We start from the raw sequence: 19,131 nt of genomic DNA on the forward strand, positions 1-19,131 counted from the left end.
TATGGTTCAGCGTTTCTTTCCTAGTTCTAGAGGGTACTTCTGCGCTTGCTTGCCCAAAAGCACCTGCTCCTTTCGCGCGGCCGCTGGAGACACGGAAGCGCATGCGCAGAGGCTAACCAGCGCTCCCGCCATTCTGTCTTACTGTGAATGATTCAGTCCAGTCAAGAACGGGCTCCGTTAATTGGCAGGTCATTTGCAAGCTACACCACCTGAAAGCATGAGTTGGACAGGAGATTTACACCTTGCACGGGACTGAGGAAAATAATGATGTTAAAACACTTGTTAAAGCAAGGCACTTCCGCCTTTTAAAGCACATTCTTGTGGACAGAAAGCGTTTTTTAAAAATTCTCAATAAAGTCTTTGTCATCATATGCCCTTCGTCTCAGGAGGGTTCGCGCCTAAATTGATCAACACTTCAAGGAGCAAACACACCTTAAAATATCCCCCCATACAGTTGACATTTAGCAATAAGCTGTGGTTGATGGGAGTTGTAGTAAGCAGAAACAGTTACAGTATTTCCTTTTTGTCTATCCCCAATGGGAAACGCTGAGGCACAGCAGAAAAATAAGGCATTATATATGCCCGAGACCTCTGCCTTTTGGATTTTGTTTGTGGTGATTTATCCGGTGGTATTAGGTTTTAATCCAAGATCAGATTCTAAAAAGCACAGCGGACCACAGTAGTGCTGTACATCTTTACTCAAAATACAGCTCCACTAAATTCAGTAGATGAAATCGCAGGAGCAGGCCACGGTAGCCTTCTTCTCCGTGAATGTCTAATTCATTCTTCACAGTCATTCACCAAGATATATCAGTTTTTAAAACTGTACTATGTGTCATAAGGCTTTTTCTGATCCAGGTGAGAATCACAGAATGCCCATCTGTGGCAGAGTACAAAAGTGTCCAAAAATGCCCCAAAGCGCACGCACGGTCCATCCAGAGCCAAAAAAGCACAACATGGAATACAAGTAAAATAAGACTAGATGAAGTAAAATAAAACATATTCCTCGTATTACACAGTATTTTCTGATTCCAGTGAATTCCACTGCCCCCATCCCATGGAAGAAATTTGAGTTATCCTTGACTCAGGCCAATCTATTTACTACCAAAACATATTTTTGCTCTGCTTTATCACGGTTTTCTAAAAAGACCAACAAACCAGCTTTAGCCATATAGAGTCAGAATGTGCTATAAAAATGGGGCAAGGACCCTAATCAATGACAACAATCAAGCGAGGATTAAAACTGTAATATCAGGTGCCATCACTACATATTACAGTTTCACTGGATAGCTATGTGGTTTAGGTATGGCTGGGAGTTTGATTCCCCACTGGGCCACCTTGAGACAGGCTGAACTCAATGATCCATAGGGTCCTTTACAGCTCTAAAATTCCAAGAATATAAGATTATAAAGTTCTAACCTAAGTAGAGTGAAGTCTTTCTTTTTATCTGTCCTAAATCTCCCACCATTTTGCCCTTACAAAATCTTCATTCTCCCTAGGGCTTAAAAATCAAATACACAGTTAGAAGGAGGAGGATACTTGCCTCAGTTATACTATGAGTGAGAAAGATCTTGGAATTGTTATAGATCACAAGTAGAATATGAGTGTGATGTGGCTGCAAAACAGGCAAGTGCTATTTTAGGATGCATTAACAGAAGTACAGTCTCCAAATTCCGTGCGGTCCTAGTTCATCTCTATTTAGCCCTGGTTAGGCTTCTTCTAGAGTACTGTGTCCAGTTCTGGACACCACATTTCAAGAAGGATGCCAACAAAATGGAGCAAGTTCAGAGAAGGGCGGCAAGGATGATTAGGGGACTGGAAACCAAGCCCTAGCAGGAAAGACTGAAAAATCTGGGCATGTTTAGCCTTGAGAAAAGAAGGCTGAGGAGAGATAGGATAGCACTTCAAATTCTTGAAAGGCAATCATATAAAGTTGGGGCAGGATTTTATTCTCGATCATCCCAGAGTGCAGGCATGTAAATAACGGGGCTCAAGTGACAGGAAGCCAGCTTTCGGTTGAATATCAGGAAAAACTTCCTAACTGTTAGAGCAGTACGACAGTGGAACCAGTGACCTCGGGAGTTGATGAGTGCTCCAGCACTGGAGGCCTTACTGGATAGCCATCTGTCAGATCTGCTTTGATGTGGATTCCAGTACTGAGCAAGAGGTTGGCCTAGATGGCCTTATAGGCCCCTTCCAACTCTCCCACCCATCATGACTCTCAAATATCCTTGGAGAGAGCGAGAGAAAGAGAGATGACACACAGATGCACGTCTCAATTCTTAGGAAGGTTTTTATGCAATTGATACAACACGATGAACGAATAGAGGATTGGGAGGGGTAAAATTTTTTGTGCATTTTTGTTCTTTTTATTAAAAAAAAAGAAACAAAAGAGAGAGAGGAAAAAAAGGAGAATCCAGCTACAGGAACCTCTATCGTCTCTTCCTCCACAGCCCCTGGGCCACCCCTCCCCTCCCCAAAACCCACCCTCGTGTGACTCGACTCCCCCCACAATTCATCCCCACAGCTTCGGCCATATTACACAAGACATATTACATATTTATAAATATAACCCCCCCACACCCACGTGGAGAGATGGGAGAGGGGGACGACGGGAAAGGAAAAAGAGACACCCCACCCTCCCGTTTTGTACTTTTATGTTGAAAGCACATGACTCTGGGGGTGGGGGGCGAGGTGGGAGGGAAATGGAGCAGGGCTGTGGGCAGAGCCAGGAAAGAAAAATAACAAACCAACGAAAAAAAGAGAGTTGCTACCTATAACCCATTTCATCTTGGTGAGACTGAGGAGCCCCCGGCTGTGGCGTCCCTTCTCTGCTCAGGGCAGAGCAAGCCGGCAAACCGAAAGGCTGCAACCTGGTGGTACCAAGTGCCAGAAAGAGAGATAAGTCCGACCACACCGAAAGCCGTTTCCTTTCCGTTTTCCATTTTAAAAGCCACACAGGAGCACCCATTGGAAGGAGGAGCGGTTTCCCAAGCCAACAACCCCGGTGAGGGGCGGGAGGGACCCCCCCCCCTTTCGCCCTCCCGACAAGCCGCACGGATCGCAAAAGGAACCCAACTGGCCCGTGGGCTCCGATCGGGTCGGGTGGCCTCTGGCCCGTCCAATTTTAAACATCAAGAGAAGGGGGACGGCGACTCTCAGCCAAGCTGGGCCGGCGTGGCGTCCGCGCCCCTCTGTCCTCAATCGTCGCCCCCTTCGTCGCTGGAGTCGGAGTTGGCCGGCATCATGGGGTCGTCGTCGAGCAACGAGAAGTCCCGCTCCGAGCTGGCGTAGCCCTGAGACAAGTCGTCCATCTCGTCTTCCTCCTCGTCCTCGTCGACGGGCGGGGGGTGGCCCAGGTGCAAGGGGCCCGTGGCGTAGCCGGCGTGGCTGAGGGCGGGATGGAGCAGGGGGGTGGAGGAGGAAGTGGCGGTGGCGGCGGCAGTGGCCGAGAAGGGCATGTACTGTAAGGGAGATCCGTGCGCCGGGCCGGCTTGAAAGTGGGCATGGTGTAAGGAGAGGGGCCCGGCGGCTCCGAGCTGGACTCGGCCAGCTCCCATTAGAGCCATCATGTTGGAGAACTCCATGGGGGTTTGTCGGCCCCGCTTCTGCGCACTGTCCACCCCGACGGGTCCCGGCAGAAGGCGGTTGGTTGTGGGATCGGGCAGAAACCCCTAGGAAAATGAACAGAAAAAACAGGATCGGATCTTCCCTTCTTTTTTGGTTCTATTCCACCTTTCTCCCACAGTAAGCACCGAAAGGCCGCTCACAAAAACAATTCCAAACACACACACACCGAGACCAAGTTTTAAAATAACACTTACAAGAAGATTAAGAAAAGACCAGTAAACATTTTTTTAAAAAATATATATCAAAAATGGAAGAATTTAAAAGCCTGTCCCGGCTGCCGATAAATGCTTTTGCTTCTGCCGCTTGTTCAATGGCTAAAGTCTGCTTGAAAAGGAAGGTACGAAGGATAACTAGGAAAAACAAAACGGAACTTCTTAGGGAAGAGATTTCCACATGATAGGAATAGGCTGTTTCATATCCTTACTGGTGGAGTCGTGGGGTGGAGAGAAGGGTCTTTCCTGTGGATCTTAGAACCTGGGGAGGTTTATAGGGGGAGACAGCTATTCAGATAGCTTGACTAAGAATTTTTAAAACATACAAGAATTTTCTCCCTGCTTTGCCACCCTCTGCAAGGTGTCGTCAAAAAATACACCAATCTGTACAGCCTATCTAGCATGCAGGAAATCTGAATTTCAGTCACCCTCAGACATCACGCTAGTTAACAGTTCTGCATACAGTGGTGCCTCGCTTAACGAGCACCTCAGTTAACGATGAATCCGCATTGCAACGTGTTTTAAGCAATCACAAAAGCGATCGCATTGCGATGTTTCTAATGTCAAAAAATCTGATCGGTAAGCGTTTCGCTTACCGATTTTCACATAGCGATTTTTTTAACAGCTGATCGGCAGTTCCAAAATGGCCACCGGGTAAAGGAAATGGCTGCCCGCTGTGTTTTCGCGCCCTTTCCTTGCTTACCGGGCAGCGAGAATGGCGGCCGCATGGAGGATCTTCGCATTAAGGTGAGTTTTTTGCCCATAGGAACGCATTAAACGTGTTTTAATGCGTTCCTATGGGCTTTTTTTGCCTCACATAGCGACGAATCCACATAGCGACGATTTTTTCAGAATGGATTATTGTTGCTATGCGGGGCACCACTGTATTTAAGTCTAAAAAGCCCATACTGTTTTATGTTCTGTTAACGCCTTTATTTCTCCTCTTGCAAGGTGAGGCTTAAAAATAAGCATACCGCCATTTCTTCTGAGGATTCTAAAATTACACTCAAAGTTTTAACATCATTGAAAAGAGGAGTTGTTAAATATTGTTAAGACCAAAGGCAGACTCTATCATTTAATCACCTTCTTGCCGTTGGCTGAGATACCGGCCGCTTGCATCCGCTCCAGCCCCACCAGGCAGCTCGGCTCTATCGGAACTGGCTTTGGAAACCGGGGCCATCGGTGCTTCCGACGCTCCTCCATATACTTGATGAGACGGGGAAGCAGAGAAAGCATGAGTTCACAGCAAAGTAAATCCAAGAACCTCCGTCATATTCATTTATCACAGCTGCTTACCTTTTGTTTTATGAAGCCACCTTATTTTCTAGAACTCTTACAGATCTTTCATGGCATCATAATCTTTTAACAGCATGTACAGTAAAACCCCATATCCACGGGGATCAGTTTCAATGCCCCGCCCCACCCCCTGGATGCCAAAAAACCCACAGATCATAGTGAACGCTCTATGGAGCCTGGTCTCTGGGGATTAAAACAGGGCAAAGAGAAGAGCTAAGTTTCGTGGAATTTCCGAGAGAAACAGGAGAATAAAAAGGTAGCCACTCTCTCTTAGCCAAGTTAGGAAAGGCTAGTGCCATGGGGACACGGCACTAGTCGGGGGATCAAACAGGTCACGCCAAGCCCCGGGTGGTTTCCAAACGGGCTTGACAGGGCCTGAAAAATAAAGAAGCAACTCCAGCGATGCTTACAGCCAGGAAGCGAGGGTCCACAGCATACTCCGGGTGAGCCTGCAACCACACTTCGAGGTCTGCCCGCCGGGGAGCTGCGTCACCCACCAGAAGGGTCCCGTCCGTCTTGTTGACCACGGGGATTCGGGCCTCGAGGTCGATATCGGGGCCCCGCAAGGATTCCAGACACTGGAGCTCCAGCTGGACAGCCAAGGAAAAGAAAGGAAGGGTGAGAAACACAGCGCGCCCAACCGCTCCCAGCAAGCCTCCTGCAGTTCTGACGGCACAGATTTAAAAACTAGGCTCCTCCGTCTTTTACCTCCACCATCTTCTTGTTGCTTTTCTTTTGGGTGAGGGCAGGGCGATCCCGCACGGTGCCGTTGGGGATCAGTTTGTGCTTCTGGAAGGTCAGTTTGATCCCCTCTTCCTAGAAAAGGGACAGGAGGGTTACGGGTCCTAGTCGGGGCTGCACTGGGCAGGGCGCTGCGCTTCCTTTAGTTTATGGGGAGGCCAGGCAGCAAAAACTGGAGACAACCACCCCAGGATGTGACGTTTCCCACCCTTGTTTTGTCTCTTCTCCCTAAGATCTGCCCCCCGCTTGCCGCTCTACAGCTGTTCCCATAAACATCCAGGCATCCGTTCCCCCATTCCAAGCAATTCTGAGCACTGACCGCAGCGATGTCCAAAATGTACTAAAATAGCTATTCAGATCCACAATATAATGGGAAAACATCAACCAAGAGCACCCGGTGAGTTTTCTACTGTTTGCCCAATTTTAATTGCCAAAAAAATAAAAAAAAGACTTGGCTGCTCTAGTTTTAGGGGTGATCTCTCTAGAACTGGCCACTGCTTTCCTTCTCAAATGGGAAACGGCGGCAGGCACCATGTCGAGAGCGAGAGCATTTTGCACAGTTGAGGAAAGTCCCTTCGTGAGATAACCACTTCCATAATCCCCTGGCCAGCATGGCCTCTGGAATATATTAATTTTATTTATTTATACGCCACTTTTCTCCCCAGCGGGAACCCAAAGCGGCTCACAACTGATTAGAAAAGCAGATTTAAAAAAAACAACACTACATACATAATCATTTTTTAAAAAAACAATTAACACACTGGAATGGCTGTCAAAAGAAAGTAACTCTCCCCAAGATCTAGCATTCTGTCTTTTTTATATGTATGGCTTTCACAGAACAGCATGGACCTCTGTATCCATGTGAGGATCGGTTCCAAGGCCCACCTGCCAGTGGGGGCGGAAAAAAACATGGAATACTACTTTAATAGCAAACATTATACATAGTGTGTCCTTTAGCTCTCCCTAATGACCAGTTCTGGTAACTAATTATGATATAGAGAAATATTTCTAGATTTTTTCTGTCAGTATTTTCTGACTGTGATCAAGCGAACCAGCAGATACTGAACCCGCGGATAAGGGAGTCCTACTGTAATACAATGAAGGCATCTCAGTGTAAGAAGTGCTATTAATTAAGGAGACACCAGGAAATGGGTACGAGGCGTATTTGGGGGATTCCGTATTAGCTCCGCCACCCTTCCCACCATCCAGGGCTCGTTCTACTCACATCTTTGATCTGCACAGTGAACTCCTTTTCTTGGCCGCCATGCCGGAGGCGGGTGAAAGACGTCGCTCCTTCTTCCTGCGTCCCGCCCGCCAGGGGGCAGATGTGCGGGATGGGCGAGCTAGTGTACTCTCCGTGCAAGCGCGGCAGCCCCTCTCCGTGGCCGAGGCAGGGACCCACCTGGCCCAGCTGCGTGGTGGGCCACTTCCCGGACAGCACCGCCTGACACACCAAGTCGATGCGGTTGATGAGAACCCGGTCCTGGTGGATGCAGAACAGAGACTGAGAGACGGCATCAGCCCTCCGCCCCAAGAACCGCCAGCGTGGCTCAGGTTCAATCCCTGCCTTCTCCCTTTGGAGCGGAAATTCTCCAGCCAAGCCCGTGTCCTCCACCTTTTGGCCGTACCTCCTGGCTCTCATTCCGCACAAAAAAAGGCCCACACCATCAGCCAACAGTTTGAACTGATTTTATTTTGCAGACCTGAAACCCACTTTTTTTTCCCCAGCAGGGAAGGGGGGACAAGCTGCAGGCGAGTGACGCTCCCGTCAACTGACCCACGTCCAGGCACAATGGGAGACCCTCTCGCCCTGGACTTCAGGACCTCTTTAAGCCATCTCTTGAGACGTTTTGGACTTGACCTTCACAGAAGCCCAATGAGAGGATGAACTACAGCCCACGACATCTGAAGGCTCTCCCTTCCCACTCTTCGGGATGTCAAGCCCTGGGTTTTTAGGCGACCGCAATACGCAACCCGGTCAGGGTCCCGCCCAGCCCCACCCCGGAGGGCTTTCCCCTCCGCCCAGCGCCTTCCTGACCTTTGGCCACTCGTGAGCCCGCTGGCGTTCCTGCAGGAGCAGATCCGAAGCACTGGGTTGCGGCGAGTTGCCCTCATGGGAGGTGGGCAGGGACAGCAGCGACTCCTCTTCCTCAAACAGTTTCCCTCCACAAGAGGCCTCTTCACCTGGGGGGAGGGAGAAAGAAGAGACAGCACCTGAAGGCGGTCCTCCGAGAGGGATACCTCGGCACAGCAATCAAAGGGGAGAACAATGGGCCGCAAAATAATAATAATAAAGCCCATCAATGCTTCTGCCCCGCTGTCAAAAAATACAGGAGTGCTTGGCGCACGGAGAGGACAGCTTGGTCCCCATTTTTTATTTAATTCCATTTTGAGAAGAGTCTGCAAATCCTAGATCCAAGAGAAATGGGGTACAGCAGTGCCTCGACTTCCGTTCCAGAAGATGGGCATAACTCGAAATGGTTGTACGTTGAAGCATCGTTTCCCATAGGAATGCACTGGGACCCCATTAATCCGTTCCGGCCGGAAAAAAATACCAATAAAATAAAATAAGAAATAAAACACTGCAAGCCCCATGGGTGGCTGGCCAAGGGATTTTTAAAGGCTACCCTGAGCTCTTTGGAGGAACAGCTTAAAATATGTCTCAAAAAGCATTCAAAACGTGGTTAAGATGGGTTTTTAAAAAAGCCAATCAGTAACCATCTAAAAACCCAGGGGTTCCCAATCTTGGATCTCCAAAGGTTCTTGGACTGAAACTCCCAAAAGCCCCGGCCAGCGCAACTAAACAGTGAAGGCTTCTGGGAGTTGTAGTCCAAGAATGTCTGAGGACTCAAGGTTCGAAACCACCGAAATTAAACAGATACTTTCGTCAACTGGCACCCCTTGTTTTGAGAGGAAAGGCAGTGACAGAACCCTGTGGGAAGACCAAAACATCTCAGCAGCCCAGAACGGAGAACAACAGGGATCAAGAGGGGGTTCGTGAAGCCACGGGAAGGCGGGAGAAGAGAGTGGAAGAGACCGGGAACCTGGCTCACCCTCGCTGTCATCGGAACATCCCGAGGTGGAAGAGCCGGAAGAAGAAGCCGAGATCTTGCTGAGGTCCAGCTCGGAATCGGAGTCGTCGGCGGATTCCGTCTTCACCGGGAGAGGCTGGGGCTGGGGGGGCGCAGGCAGCTCATGCAAGGGCGGAGGCAGAAGCAAAGGAGACGGAGCGGGAGTCCCGCCGGCCCCGGAAAGAGGGAGCCCCGAAAGCTGCGGCTGGAGCCCGGGAGCCGGCAGCGGGGGCGTCCCGGGGCCCCCGGCCCGGCTGTGCAGGTGGCTGAGGCGAGCCGCCAGGAAGGAGAAGTCCGGGTCCTGCATGACGGTGGTGTCGGTCTGGCTAAGGCCGTGGCGGGCCACCCCTCGCAGGAGCTCCCCGTCGTGACGGCCGCACTGCCACCAGGAGGGCATCTCGGGCCCGGGAGGCTGGCAGAGGGCCAGGCGTTCCTCCAGGAGCGGGTGGCAGAGCACTTGCTCCCGCAGGCGCCGCAGCAGGTCGATGCGATACAGCGTGCGCGAGGCCCGCTCCTCCGTGATGGGCTCAATGAAGAGCGTGGGGTCTGGAGACTCTGGGAGAGATGGAGAGAAACAGGCCGGTGCATAAAAGAAAAGAATAAAAAGCAAAAGTGTGCTGCTTCTGCACTGCCCCATAGCACTTCAAGCACTCCCTGGCGGTTTACAATGGAACGATCCAGGCTACACATTATTGTCCCCGCTTCTCCACGAGCTGGGTATTTATTTTACCGACCTTGGAAGGATGGAAGGCTGAGTGAACCTCCAGCCGGCGGCCAGATCGAACACTGACCGTGACCACAGTTTTGGCTGCAATACTACAGTTTAACCACTGTGCCACGAGGCTCCTTTCATAATAACATGTGTTTTCAAGCCATAAGAAAGAGTCTTACAGCAGCTGCTGCTGCTGAATAGAACAGAGGGGAAGGACTCTTATCGGGATTTTGCTCATTCAACCAGCAGCTCTGGAAAAAAAAAGAAAAAACCAAACCCGAAGGCACAACAACAGAAGATACCGTATTTTTCTGTGTATAAGACCATACTTTTGTCTAAAATTTTTAGACTAAAAATTGAGGATCGTCTCATACACGGAAGTAAGCTGAGAAGAGAAAAAACAAGTGGAGGGGAAAGCAGGGATCAAATTGTTCCTGCAGGGCTTTGATCCCTGCTTTCCCCTCCACTTGCTAATCCTTAGCAAAAGGAAAGCAGGGATCAAAGCGCTGCAGGATCGCTTTGATCCCTGCTTTCCCCTCTGCTTGCTAAGTCCCATGGGGCTTAACAAAAGGAAGGGGGAAAGAATCAAAGCAATCCTGTGGCTGTAAAAGGGGGGAAGGGATCAAAATGATTGTGCAGTTGCACGATTGCTTTGATCCCTTTCCCGGTCCTTTTGCTAAGCTCCGCGGGGCTTGGCACGAAGGGAGAAAGCAGGAATCAAAGCAATCCTGCAACACTTTGATCCCTTTCCCCCTAAACTTGCTAAGCCTCACTTAGATTTCTTAATTTTGGGTTAGAAAAGTGGGGAGGGTCTTATACATGGGGGCATCTTATAGATGGAAAAATAAGGTAATTCCACACACTCGGCGCTTGTCTAGGCTATGGAAGACATGCCAAAACAATGAAGCTTAACCCAGTTCCTTGATTCCATCAGCCTTTTTGATCGGGACCAACAATGGGATTTATAGAGAAAGGCCCAAAAAGCCAGTTGAGAGATGGACGGCCACTCTGTGCCCCAGCCCTGGAGATCTCCCTTCGCGTCCTATCGCTCACCATCACTCGCGGCCGGCGGCAGCCGGCAGACTTGCCGACACATGGCCACGAAACCGTGGAAATACTTGGCGAGGCTCTCGTCCGTCTTCTTGTCCAGGCGGGCCAGGGCCCGGAAGCGGTTCCAGTGGAAGCGCAGGGTGTCCGGGTCGTACTCCACCCCAAACGTGGAGACCACGCGGTAAAAGTCCGACTGCTCTCGACGCGTCCACCTTTGAAGGGAAGAGGAGGGAGAAGCTAGTCTCCATGGAGGGACCTCCAGTTCCACCACTCATAGGAGGAATTGGAAATTTACAGAGTTGTTCTCAGAACCAGTCTGTACCCATCAATGACTGGCCAGGGAAGAAGGGGTGAAGGAAGAAAGAGAGTTGAATAAGACAGGACAGCCTGTGTGTGTGTGTTATGTGCCGTCAAGTCAAAACCGACTTATATATAGTGTTCCAAACAGGGCTTTCAATGTACAGGAGAACCGTTGTAGTGACAAGATCAGTAGCCACTGATTCCACTTATCCACAGTCTGAAACTATTTAAAAAAGGGAGACCAGTGAAAAAGGTTTCCCCCAGGTCCCGACCTCAGCCCCCGGAGCATTACCTTTGCTGCTTTTCCCGCCGCACCATCTCCTTCAGCTTGAAGGCCGCCTCGCAACGCCGGCGACGCCGGTCCCCTCGCTCAGCAGCCTCCATCTTAAGCTGCTCGCGCTTGTAGCTCCGCTGGAAGGCGGTGATCAGCCTCCGCAAACGGGCTGTGAGCGCTGAGGCCGGGGGCCAGAACAGGGTCCCTGGTTGGCCTGAGAGAAAGATGGCAGCGACATCACTACGCTCGCTTTCTCTACCAGCATCACTATCGCCGTGTTGACTTACACACTCAAAACAACTGCAGCCACCACAACCTCCCGCAAGAACCTCTACCAGCCAGCCAGTTTTTACCTTCCTCTCCATCCACCACGGATATTTCCTCATCCATCATCATCAGGGGGTCACCCTGTCAACAGAGAGATCAGTGCCACAACGGAGGGACGGGCAGCGTCTACCCCCCCAGCGCGCCCTTCTCAACGGTCATTCAGCAGCCACTCCACCAAGCGGAGGAACTTGGAGATTAAGAATGCTTCTTCGTTTTCCTCCTCCCTCCTCAACCCTTCTCCTTTGGTGCTGTGTCTTTTTCACACCAGGATGGGGAACTTTCGGCCTTGTGGATGAATCTGGCCTTCTGGGCTCCTCCAGATGGCCTCAACCCCTTCCCCAGGATCTACTGGCGGCAGTGGTGGTGGTGGTGGTGTCCTCTACCTTTTGTTCACTTCCCTCTCAACCTAAGAAGCTGAAATGCCTGAGCTTTAGGCACCTGCTGTGAAAGCTTGAAGCTGAAACATGCTCTGATTTGGGGCCCCATTCTCTTGCACTTGGCCCCACTTATCCCTGGAACAGCCGCTCTCCCCCCAAAAGCATTCTTGGAAAACAAACTTGGCCCCTTAACAGATAGGGAGGTCTCTCTCTTTTTAAATCTGAAACCTGAGCACGCTGCCTAGTCCGTGTCAGCTGTTTTCACAGCCTTAAAGTAAGCTGCAGGATGTTATAGGAAAAGACGTATTATATAACTGCTGCCTGGTTTTAATGATCACGAGGGCCAAGTGGCTAGGACCTGTATAAAGGATACAGCGAGGTTCAGGATCTCACCTCGCCTTCCGGCTCTTTTGCTGGGCCTCCCACGGGTTTGTATTCTGGGTCTTCGCAATCTTTGTCAAAATCCACGCTGTCCGGAAAGGAAGAGAAGTCCAGTTAAGTTGCTGCCCGAGGAATTCCCAGCCTTCCCGTCCCCTTTCAAACGCACACCTCAGGCCTTCCCGTGAGAAGTCAGCTTAACTCAACGACACCCGAATTCAGGGCCAATGGCTCCGATCGGTGCCTCGGTATTAGCATGGCGTGTCATCATGGGTGCGCTGCATCACATTTCAGAATCCAAAGGTACAGTCGTGCCCCGCTGGACGATTACCCCGCTCTACGACGAATCTGCTTTATGTTGACGTTTTTGCGATCACTTTTGCGATCGCAAAACAATATTTTAAATGTTTTTTTTCGCTGTGCGATGATCGGTTCCCTGCTTCGGGAACAGATTTTCGCTTCATGATGATCAGCAAACAGTTTCAAAATGGCCACCGGCTGAAGAAAATGCCCCCCCCCCGCTGTTTTCTAGGATGGATTCCTCACTTTACAGGTACTGAAAATGGCCGCCGTATGGAGGATCTTTGCTGGATGAGCAGGTATTCAGCCCACTGTAACGCACTGAACGGTTTTCAATGCATTTCAATGGGTTTTTTATTTCGTTTGATGACATTTTTGCTCTACACCGATTTCGCTGGAACCAATTAATGTCGTCAAGCGAGGCACCACTGTATCCCCCATTTGGGACAGTTTTGCATACTTAAAAAAATCTCAGAATCCTCCACGGGCCACGCTAGCTAGCTAGCTAGCGGCTTCTCCAGGTTTGGGACCCAAACCGGACAGTTTGCCAAGCTCAGCCCCACCACAGGGGGGTATAATTTCCAGTCCTCTCTAGGAAACTCTTCTTAGCGAAAGCTCAGCCCGCCGTGTGCCCGGCCACTCACCCCTCGCCCACATCCAGGCGGTGCTCAGCAGCGATGGCCTTCTCATCTGGGCGACCGGCCTTCTCCAGGAAGCACAGCGCTGGGTCAGCTCGCATCGTGTTGTATTTCTCGTAACCTAAACGAAGCACATGAAAAAAAAAAAGAGGAGTTAGGAAGAGATGTCCTTAATCCTCCTTGGCTTTTCCATAAAAATTAACGTTGATACATATGGTCCTCACTGGGACTGTGTCACGATTTGGGAGTTCCCTTTGCTACGGAAGCCCCTTTTCCCATTCTTGAGTGACCTTCTCATGCCCCCCGAGACACCCTATTCAGTATTTTTTTAGCTTTTAACTCACAACTTGGGATTTTTATTTGCTGTTCTGTTCTTTGACAGTGTTACTTGCAACCCCTTTTATCCGGGCCCCAATGATCGTGAGCTACTGGAGATATATTTTTTCCAGAAAAACAAGGGGCCCGGACTACAAATCGCACCGTGCCAAACCTGGGCACGTTGGCTAGGATTTGTGAAGTCCAGAAACTCCCGAGGAGACTAGGCTGCAAGGGGAGGGAGAAAGGTTAGCCTTATTCCACAAATGGAGGACCGCATCCCCTACCGTGTTTGAAGACTCCAAGGAGCAAAGACTTGTCAGCTTCTGTATCCCACCACGTCGTGGGGACTTCTGCTTGATCCAGCAGTGGGAACCACATGTCGATTTCACTGTAGGAATGAGAAGGGGCGGTAAGGGGGAGTGGGTGGGGAGAATCAAGAAAAGCATGAGCATGCTGAGAAACACAATCTTAGGACTCCCAGAGGAGCCCTCTTCGATGAACCATGACCCTTCCCAACTCTCGCCCAGCAGCTTTTACACCAGAATGAGAAACAACACACTTTTAAAGAACTGGCGCTTGATTTTCCCCATTTTCCTTTTCCCTCCCTGTCTGCTTTTCCTTTTATGTCATGTCTTCTGAAATAATAATAAAGGAGGAAAGGACTGCCTCATCTTATTTTAAAACCATCGAGGTTGCTCTGAGAGTCTTTCCTACTGGAACTCAGGGCACGAATGCTTCTCAGCAAAAAAAGTGACACCAGTAAATGCTCTTATACCGTGTTTCCCTGAAAATAAGACAGGGTCTTATATTAATTTTTGCTCACAAAACGCATCAGGGCTTATTTTTAGGGAATGTTTTTTTATGTACAACAATCTATATTTATTCAAATATAGTCATGTCATTCTCTGGTTGGTGCACAAGGGTGGAGGATGGGGTTTCACTTAACTGGGCTTATTTTGGGGGTAGGGCTTATATTACGAACATCCTGAAAAATCAGACTAGGGCTTATTTTCAGGTTAGGTCTCATTTTTGGGGAAACAAGGTAGATAGGACAAACCTCAGTGAGGATTGCTTCATTTCTAGACGTTTATCTAAAAGAGACTGAGGAAGGAATCGATGGGATAACATTTTCTGTCACGTCATCTGAGAACATACAGAAACCCGTTCTGAGAGAAAACAAAAACTTTTGAACCAATGTACAGCAGAGAGTTACAAGATGGAGGATATTTGGCTCAGTAGTAGTGCGAGTGAGATCACAAGCTGAACATGAGCCGACAGTGTGATGGGGCTGCAAAAAAGGCCAATGCTATTTTAGAATGCATTAATACACTGGTTCTTAACCTTGGGTTACTCAGGAGTTTTGGACTGCAACTCCCAGAAGCCTTCACCATCAACTGTGCTGGCTGGGGTTTCTGGGAGCTGCAGTTCAAAAACATCCGAGTAACAAAGGTTAAGAACCACTGCATTAATAGAAGTATAGTCTCCAAATCCGGTGAAGCATTATTCCTACTCCATTCACCCTTGATTAGGCCTCATCTAGAGTACTGTGTCAAGTTATGGACACTGCATTTTAAGAAGGATTCAGACAAATGGGAGCAAATTCAGAGGAGGGAAACAAGGATGATCCGGGGACTGGAAACCAAGCCCTAGGAGGAAAGATGGAAGGAACTCGACATGTTTTAGCCTTGAGAAAAGAAGACGGCGGGGGAGATGGGATGCCACCGATACTTGAAAAGTAGATACCAATACTTGAAAGATAGTATACAGAAGAGGGGTGGGACCTGTTCTCAATTACCCCTCAGCACTTAATAATGGGCTCAAGTTACAGGAAACCAGATTTAGGCTGAACATCAGAAAAAACACTTCTTAACTCTGCAGTATGAGAAAACCGATTACCTTGGGAGATGGTGAGCGCTCCAACAGGAGCAGCATTCAACAAAATGTTAGATAACCATCTGTCCGATATTCTTGGATTTGTATTCCTGCCTTGAGCAGGGGACTGGGCTTGATGGCCTTATAGGCCCCTCCAGACTCAATTATTCTATGATTTTCCTAAAGTTGTCTTTCATCCAAAGGAGAACTTTTCAAAACCCACTGAGAGACCTTGCTCCAGCCACCAAGCCTCAACCAACCACACAGCATAAGACTGTTAAGGTAACTGAGGGAGATAGAAAAATATACACAAGGTTATCCTGTGTTTCCTGGAAGAAAAGTTGGGATTAAAATGCAGGCGTGCGATTTCAAAAGCCACAGAGAGAATACGCTTACCTGGAAGTGGCGCCTGCCAACACTTTCTCTGCTTGGTCCCCAATCACCTCTTGGCGTAGGTAGTAAAGCATGCGAACCCGCAAGAGCACCCTACAGAGGAGAAGAACAGATTTCAGCGGCATGACATTGGGGGTCGGAAGATGGCACACATTCTTATTAATGACACCCCAAAAGCAATCCTCATCTCGATCTCTCCCTTGCTAAACACTAAGAGAGGGGAGGGAAAAGAACTTTCTTTTTTGGGGGAGAGGGAGTCTGGTCCTATGGACGGAGAAGGACATGCAAGGGAGTCTAAGACAAGAAAAACCATCAGCCACCATCGTTTGCATTGCTGGAACTCCTGACGAGAGGAAGACAGGGTTCACGAAGGATCAACACAGGCGGCAACCCATCTACGCTAACCTTCTCCAACCCTGTAGATGCTGCCTGTGATTACAATTCCCATAATCCCCTGGAGGATTACAGGAGTCGTAATCCGACAATGAGTCACCCAACAGCAATTTCTCAGACAGAAGGCAAGTACGGTAAAAGCCCTATATCCGTGGGGGATTGTTTCCAAACCCACCCTCTGTGGATGTTAAAAATTAGAGCCAACACCATTTTAATAGTGACCACCTACATAAGGAGGATCTCTGGCTCCCTGTTCTGGTAACTTAATCTTTAGAAATATACCGTATTTTTCCATGTATAAGACACCCCATGTATAAGACGCCCCTACTTATTAAGAAATCTAAGTGGGGCTTAGCAAGTGTAGGGGGGAAAGGGATTAAAGTCCTGCAAGATCGCTTTGATTCCTGCTTTCCCTTCCACTTGTTTTTGTTCTCTCCTCAGCTTATTTCCATGTATAAGATGACCCTCAATTTTTAGCCTAAAGATTTTAGACGAAAGTATAGTCTTATACACGGAAAAATACGGTACATTTCTAGGATTATTCTTTTAAATATTTTCGGGCCACGGTTAAGTGAATTAATGGATACAGATACCGTGGATAAGGGGGGTCCGACTGGACAGTGAACTACGTGGGTCATACTTTTTGGTGTACAATAGGGCTTCTGGTTTTTTTTTTTCCTGGAATGGCGTTGGGATACCTGGGAAGAGGTGGCCCTCACTAAGGCGCCTAAAAGGTCTCTCCTCTACCTCCTGTCTTACTTGTTACACTGGTGCTTGAGATGCTTCTTATAGCCCTCATCCTGGAAGAGGGTGTCGGGGTTGTACTTGCGGATCCATTCAGCTTTCTGGAGGTCGAAGGTGGTCTGGGACTTGACCTTCTTCCCTTTGCGGCCCCTCGGGACTGGGATGGACAGGCCTGCCCGAGGAACAGGAAGTGAGCTCAGAGCAGGGGCATGGCTCTCTAGGTATAATATGGAACCAGTGCACAGGGATTAGAGTTATCCCAGCTTTTCCATCACATCTTGAGCTCTCAACACAGAGACAATATACACACAACCAAACAAGGAACACCCTCAGCCAAACGTTGTGTTTGGGAGCCCACAGAAAGAGAGGCAGTGCCTCTCCCGAGGTCAAACTAGACATAGGGGGTATTCAGAAGAAGTGCTCCTTCAAGCGATGAAAAACCTCTGATTGTCACAGCACGTCACTGACCTCCTCTCAGCATCTGGCATTTAGCCTGCTTAGTTTTGTGACCCATCATTAAAAAGTAAATTTGTTTATTTGTGTAATTTATATCCTGCCCATCTAGACGACAGTCTACTCTGGGCGACTAACAACAAATAAGAGACTCTGATTTGCAAGCCTGATTGATAAGCCATGCATCTCTAATGACATTCCGCTGGAGGAGGGGGAAAAATGGACCGATGACAGGGAATGCACATTTCCTTTAATGTCAAGTTTGACCCCGAGGCACCCCTAAACATCATCAATATCCCATTCCCCAAGGGTTCTGCCATCTCAAACTCTTGCGCCCGCCCCCCCCCCAACCCACAACAAACAAGATGAAGGCCTCCCCAATGTCCGGCCACAAAAGGGCAGACCAAGTTTGGCCGAGGTCTCTGCCACCGCAAGACAAAGGGTGACGTCAAACACCACAGTACGCGGGGAGGGGAAAATAACCCTGGCTCCCCCTTACCGGAGTGGTTTTGAAGTTCTTTGGCCTTCCCGTTCTCCACGGGGCTGATGAGATCCCAGATGAAGCCTTTGATGTTCTCGTCGCCCCGGTAATGCATGAGGCAGTACACCAAGATGGCGCGGCAGATGGTCTCCACGTCCCGCTCGGACATCCGCCGCTTGAAACGCCCGTGCGCCAGGATCTCCCGCCAACGACCCCAGCTGGCGGGCAGAGAGGAACAAGATCGGATAGGGGTTAGGGGGTTGATCCTGGCCACATGCACAACGGGCTCCCTTACTGAACAAGGACACCATTGTTTGCACGGTCATTTGCCTGCAGATTTCACTGAAGATGGAGGAATGCACAGTATGACACACACACACACTGCCCCCTCCCATGGATTCTGAAAAATTCTGATTATAGAGAACGCTGTTTTAGTAAGAAATGCTGTACACAGCATAGTCTCTGGCTCCATCTATAACTTCACCATAAAAAATCTATATTCCTAGGATTTTTAAAAATAATTTAAATATTATCAGACTGTGGATATCCGTGAATACCGATCCCGCGGGTAAGAGAATCCTACTGTACAACCAAGGGTTTACTTCGCTTGGTGTGCAATTTGTTTTAAAAATCTGCTTGAGCTTTAACGCCCAAGTCAACTGTTTCTTGTGTTACTGCCTCCTTCTCCAATAGGGTCCCTCCCTCCATATGGGCTGGACTATAACCCCCATCATCCCCCAAACACATGGCCCTTTAACTCTGGGGAAGGTTGTGACAGGGCAATGGAAAATCTCTCCCAACACCCAGCATGGCCCCAATGAATAAGCAAAGAGGCTAACTTTAATTGCTCCGTCAAATAACGGAGCAGTTAAAATTATTTAAAAATAACCGAAAAGATACTAAAAACACATCCTGGATGAAATAAGCAAACCGTTTTCTTTAAAATAAAGGTGTCTTGTATTTCAATATGGAAAAAAACTGGGGGGGGGGGGCGGAAATGGCACACAGCCTTTCTTGTGTTTCTACTGAATCTCTCACCGGAGAAAATGCTTCTTCTAAGATGTACCCACCAAGACCATTTAAAAAAACAACTAGAAGTACACGCATCCTACTTGAATGGCACGGATCTGAGTATCATGGTCCATCTCAGGGGGCAACTCAACTGTTCCCC

General features: G+C 49.0%; 1 protein-coding gene and 1 non-coding gene across 5 annotated transcripts in view; both read right to left on the bottom strand.

Annotated features, from left to right (window-relative positions):
* Positions 1 to 2,275: 2,275 nt before the first annotated feature.
* Positions 2,276 to 19,131, bottom strand: part of CHD8 (chromodomain helicase DNA binding protein 8) — a 72,222-nt gene continuing 55,366 nt past the window's right edge. For 3 of the 4 annotated variants that reach the window (XM_072977009.2, XM_078378275.1, XM_072977010.2), the window contains 16 exons: positions 17,979 to 18,178; positions 17,042 to 17,243; positions 15,893 to 15,982; positions 13,909 to 14,012; positions 13,313 to 13,427; positions 12,384 to 12,459; positions 11,640 to 11,694; positions 11,305 to 11,500; positions 10,716 to 10,924; positions 8,933 to 9,505; positions 7,918 to 8,063; positions 7,105 to 7,362; positions 5,847 to 5,954; positions 5,549 to 5,728; positions 4,926 to 5,048; positions 2,276 to 3,674 (listed from right to left, as the gene is read on the bottom strand). In XM_072977009.2, coding sequence (XP_072833110.2) covers positions 3,201 to 3,674; positions 4,926 to 5,048; positions 5,549 to 5,728; positions 5,847 to 5,954; positions 7,105 to 7,362; positions 7,918 to 8,063; positions 8,933 to 9,505; positions 10,716 to 10,924; positions 11,305 to 11,500; positions 11,640 to 11,694; positions 12,384 to 12,459; positions 13,313 to 13,427; positions 13,909 to 14,012; positions 15,893 to 15,982; positions 17,042 to 17,243; positions 17,979 to 18,178 — 3,109 coding nt within the window. In that variant the 3' untranslated portion in view covers positions 2,276 to 3,200. The remainder of the gene's footprint in view (positions 3,675 to 4,925; positions 5,049 to 5,548; positions 5,729 to 5,846; positions 5,955 to 7,104; positions 7,363 to 7,917; positions 8,064 to 8,932; positions 9,506 to 10,715; positions 10,925 to 11,304; positions 11,501 to 11,639; positions 11,695 to 12,383; positions 12,460 to 13,312; positions 13,428 to 13,908; positions 14,013 to 15,892; positions 15,983 to 17,041; positions 17,244 to 17,978; positions 18,179 to 19,131) is intronic. The other variant, XM_072977011.2, reaches the window with a different exon arrangement.
* On the bottom strand, positions 12,536 to 12,644 carry LOC140701566 (small nucleolar RNA U6-53/MBII-28). Its single transcript, XR_012080457.2, has one exon. It is a non-coding gene; the product is annotated as a small nucleolar RNA U6-53/MBII-28 (small nucleolar RNA).

Source organism: Pogona vitticeps, chromosome 6 (genome assembly GCF_051106095.1).
Source record: "Pogona vitticeps strain Pit_001003342236 chromosome 6, PviZW2.1, whole genome shotgun sequence".
Lineage (NCBI taxonomy): Eukaryota > Metazoa > Chordata > Lepidosauria > Squamata > Agamidae > Pogona > Pogona vitticeps.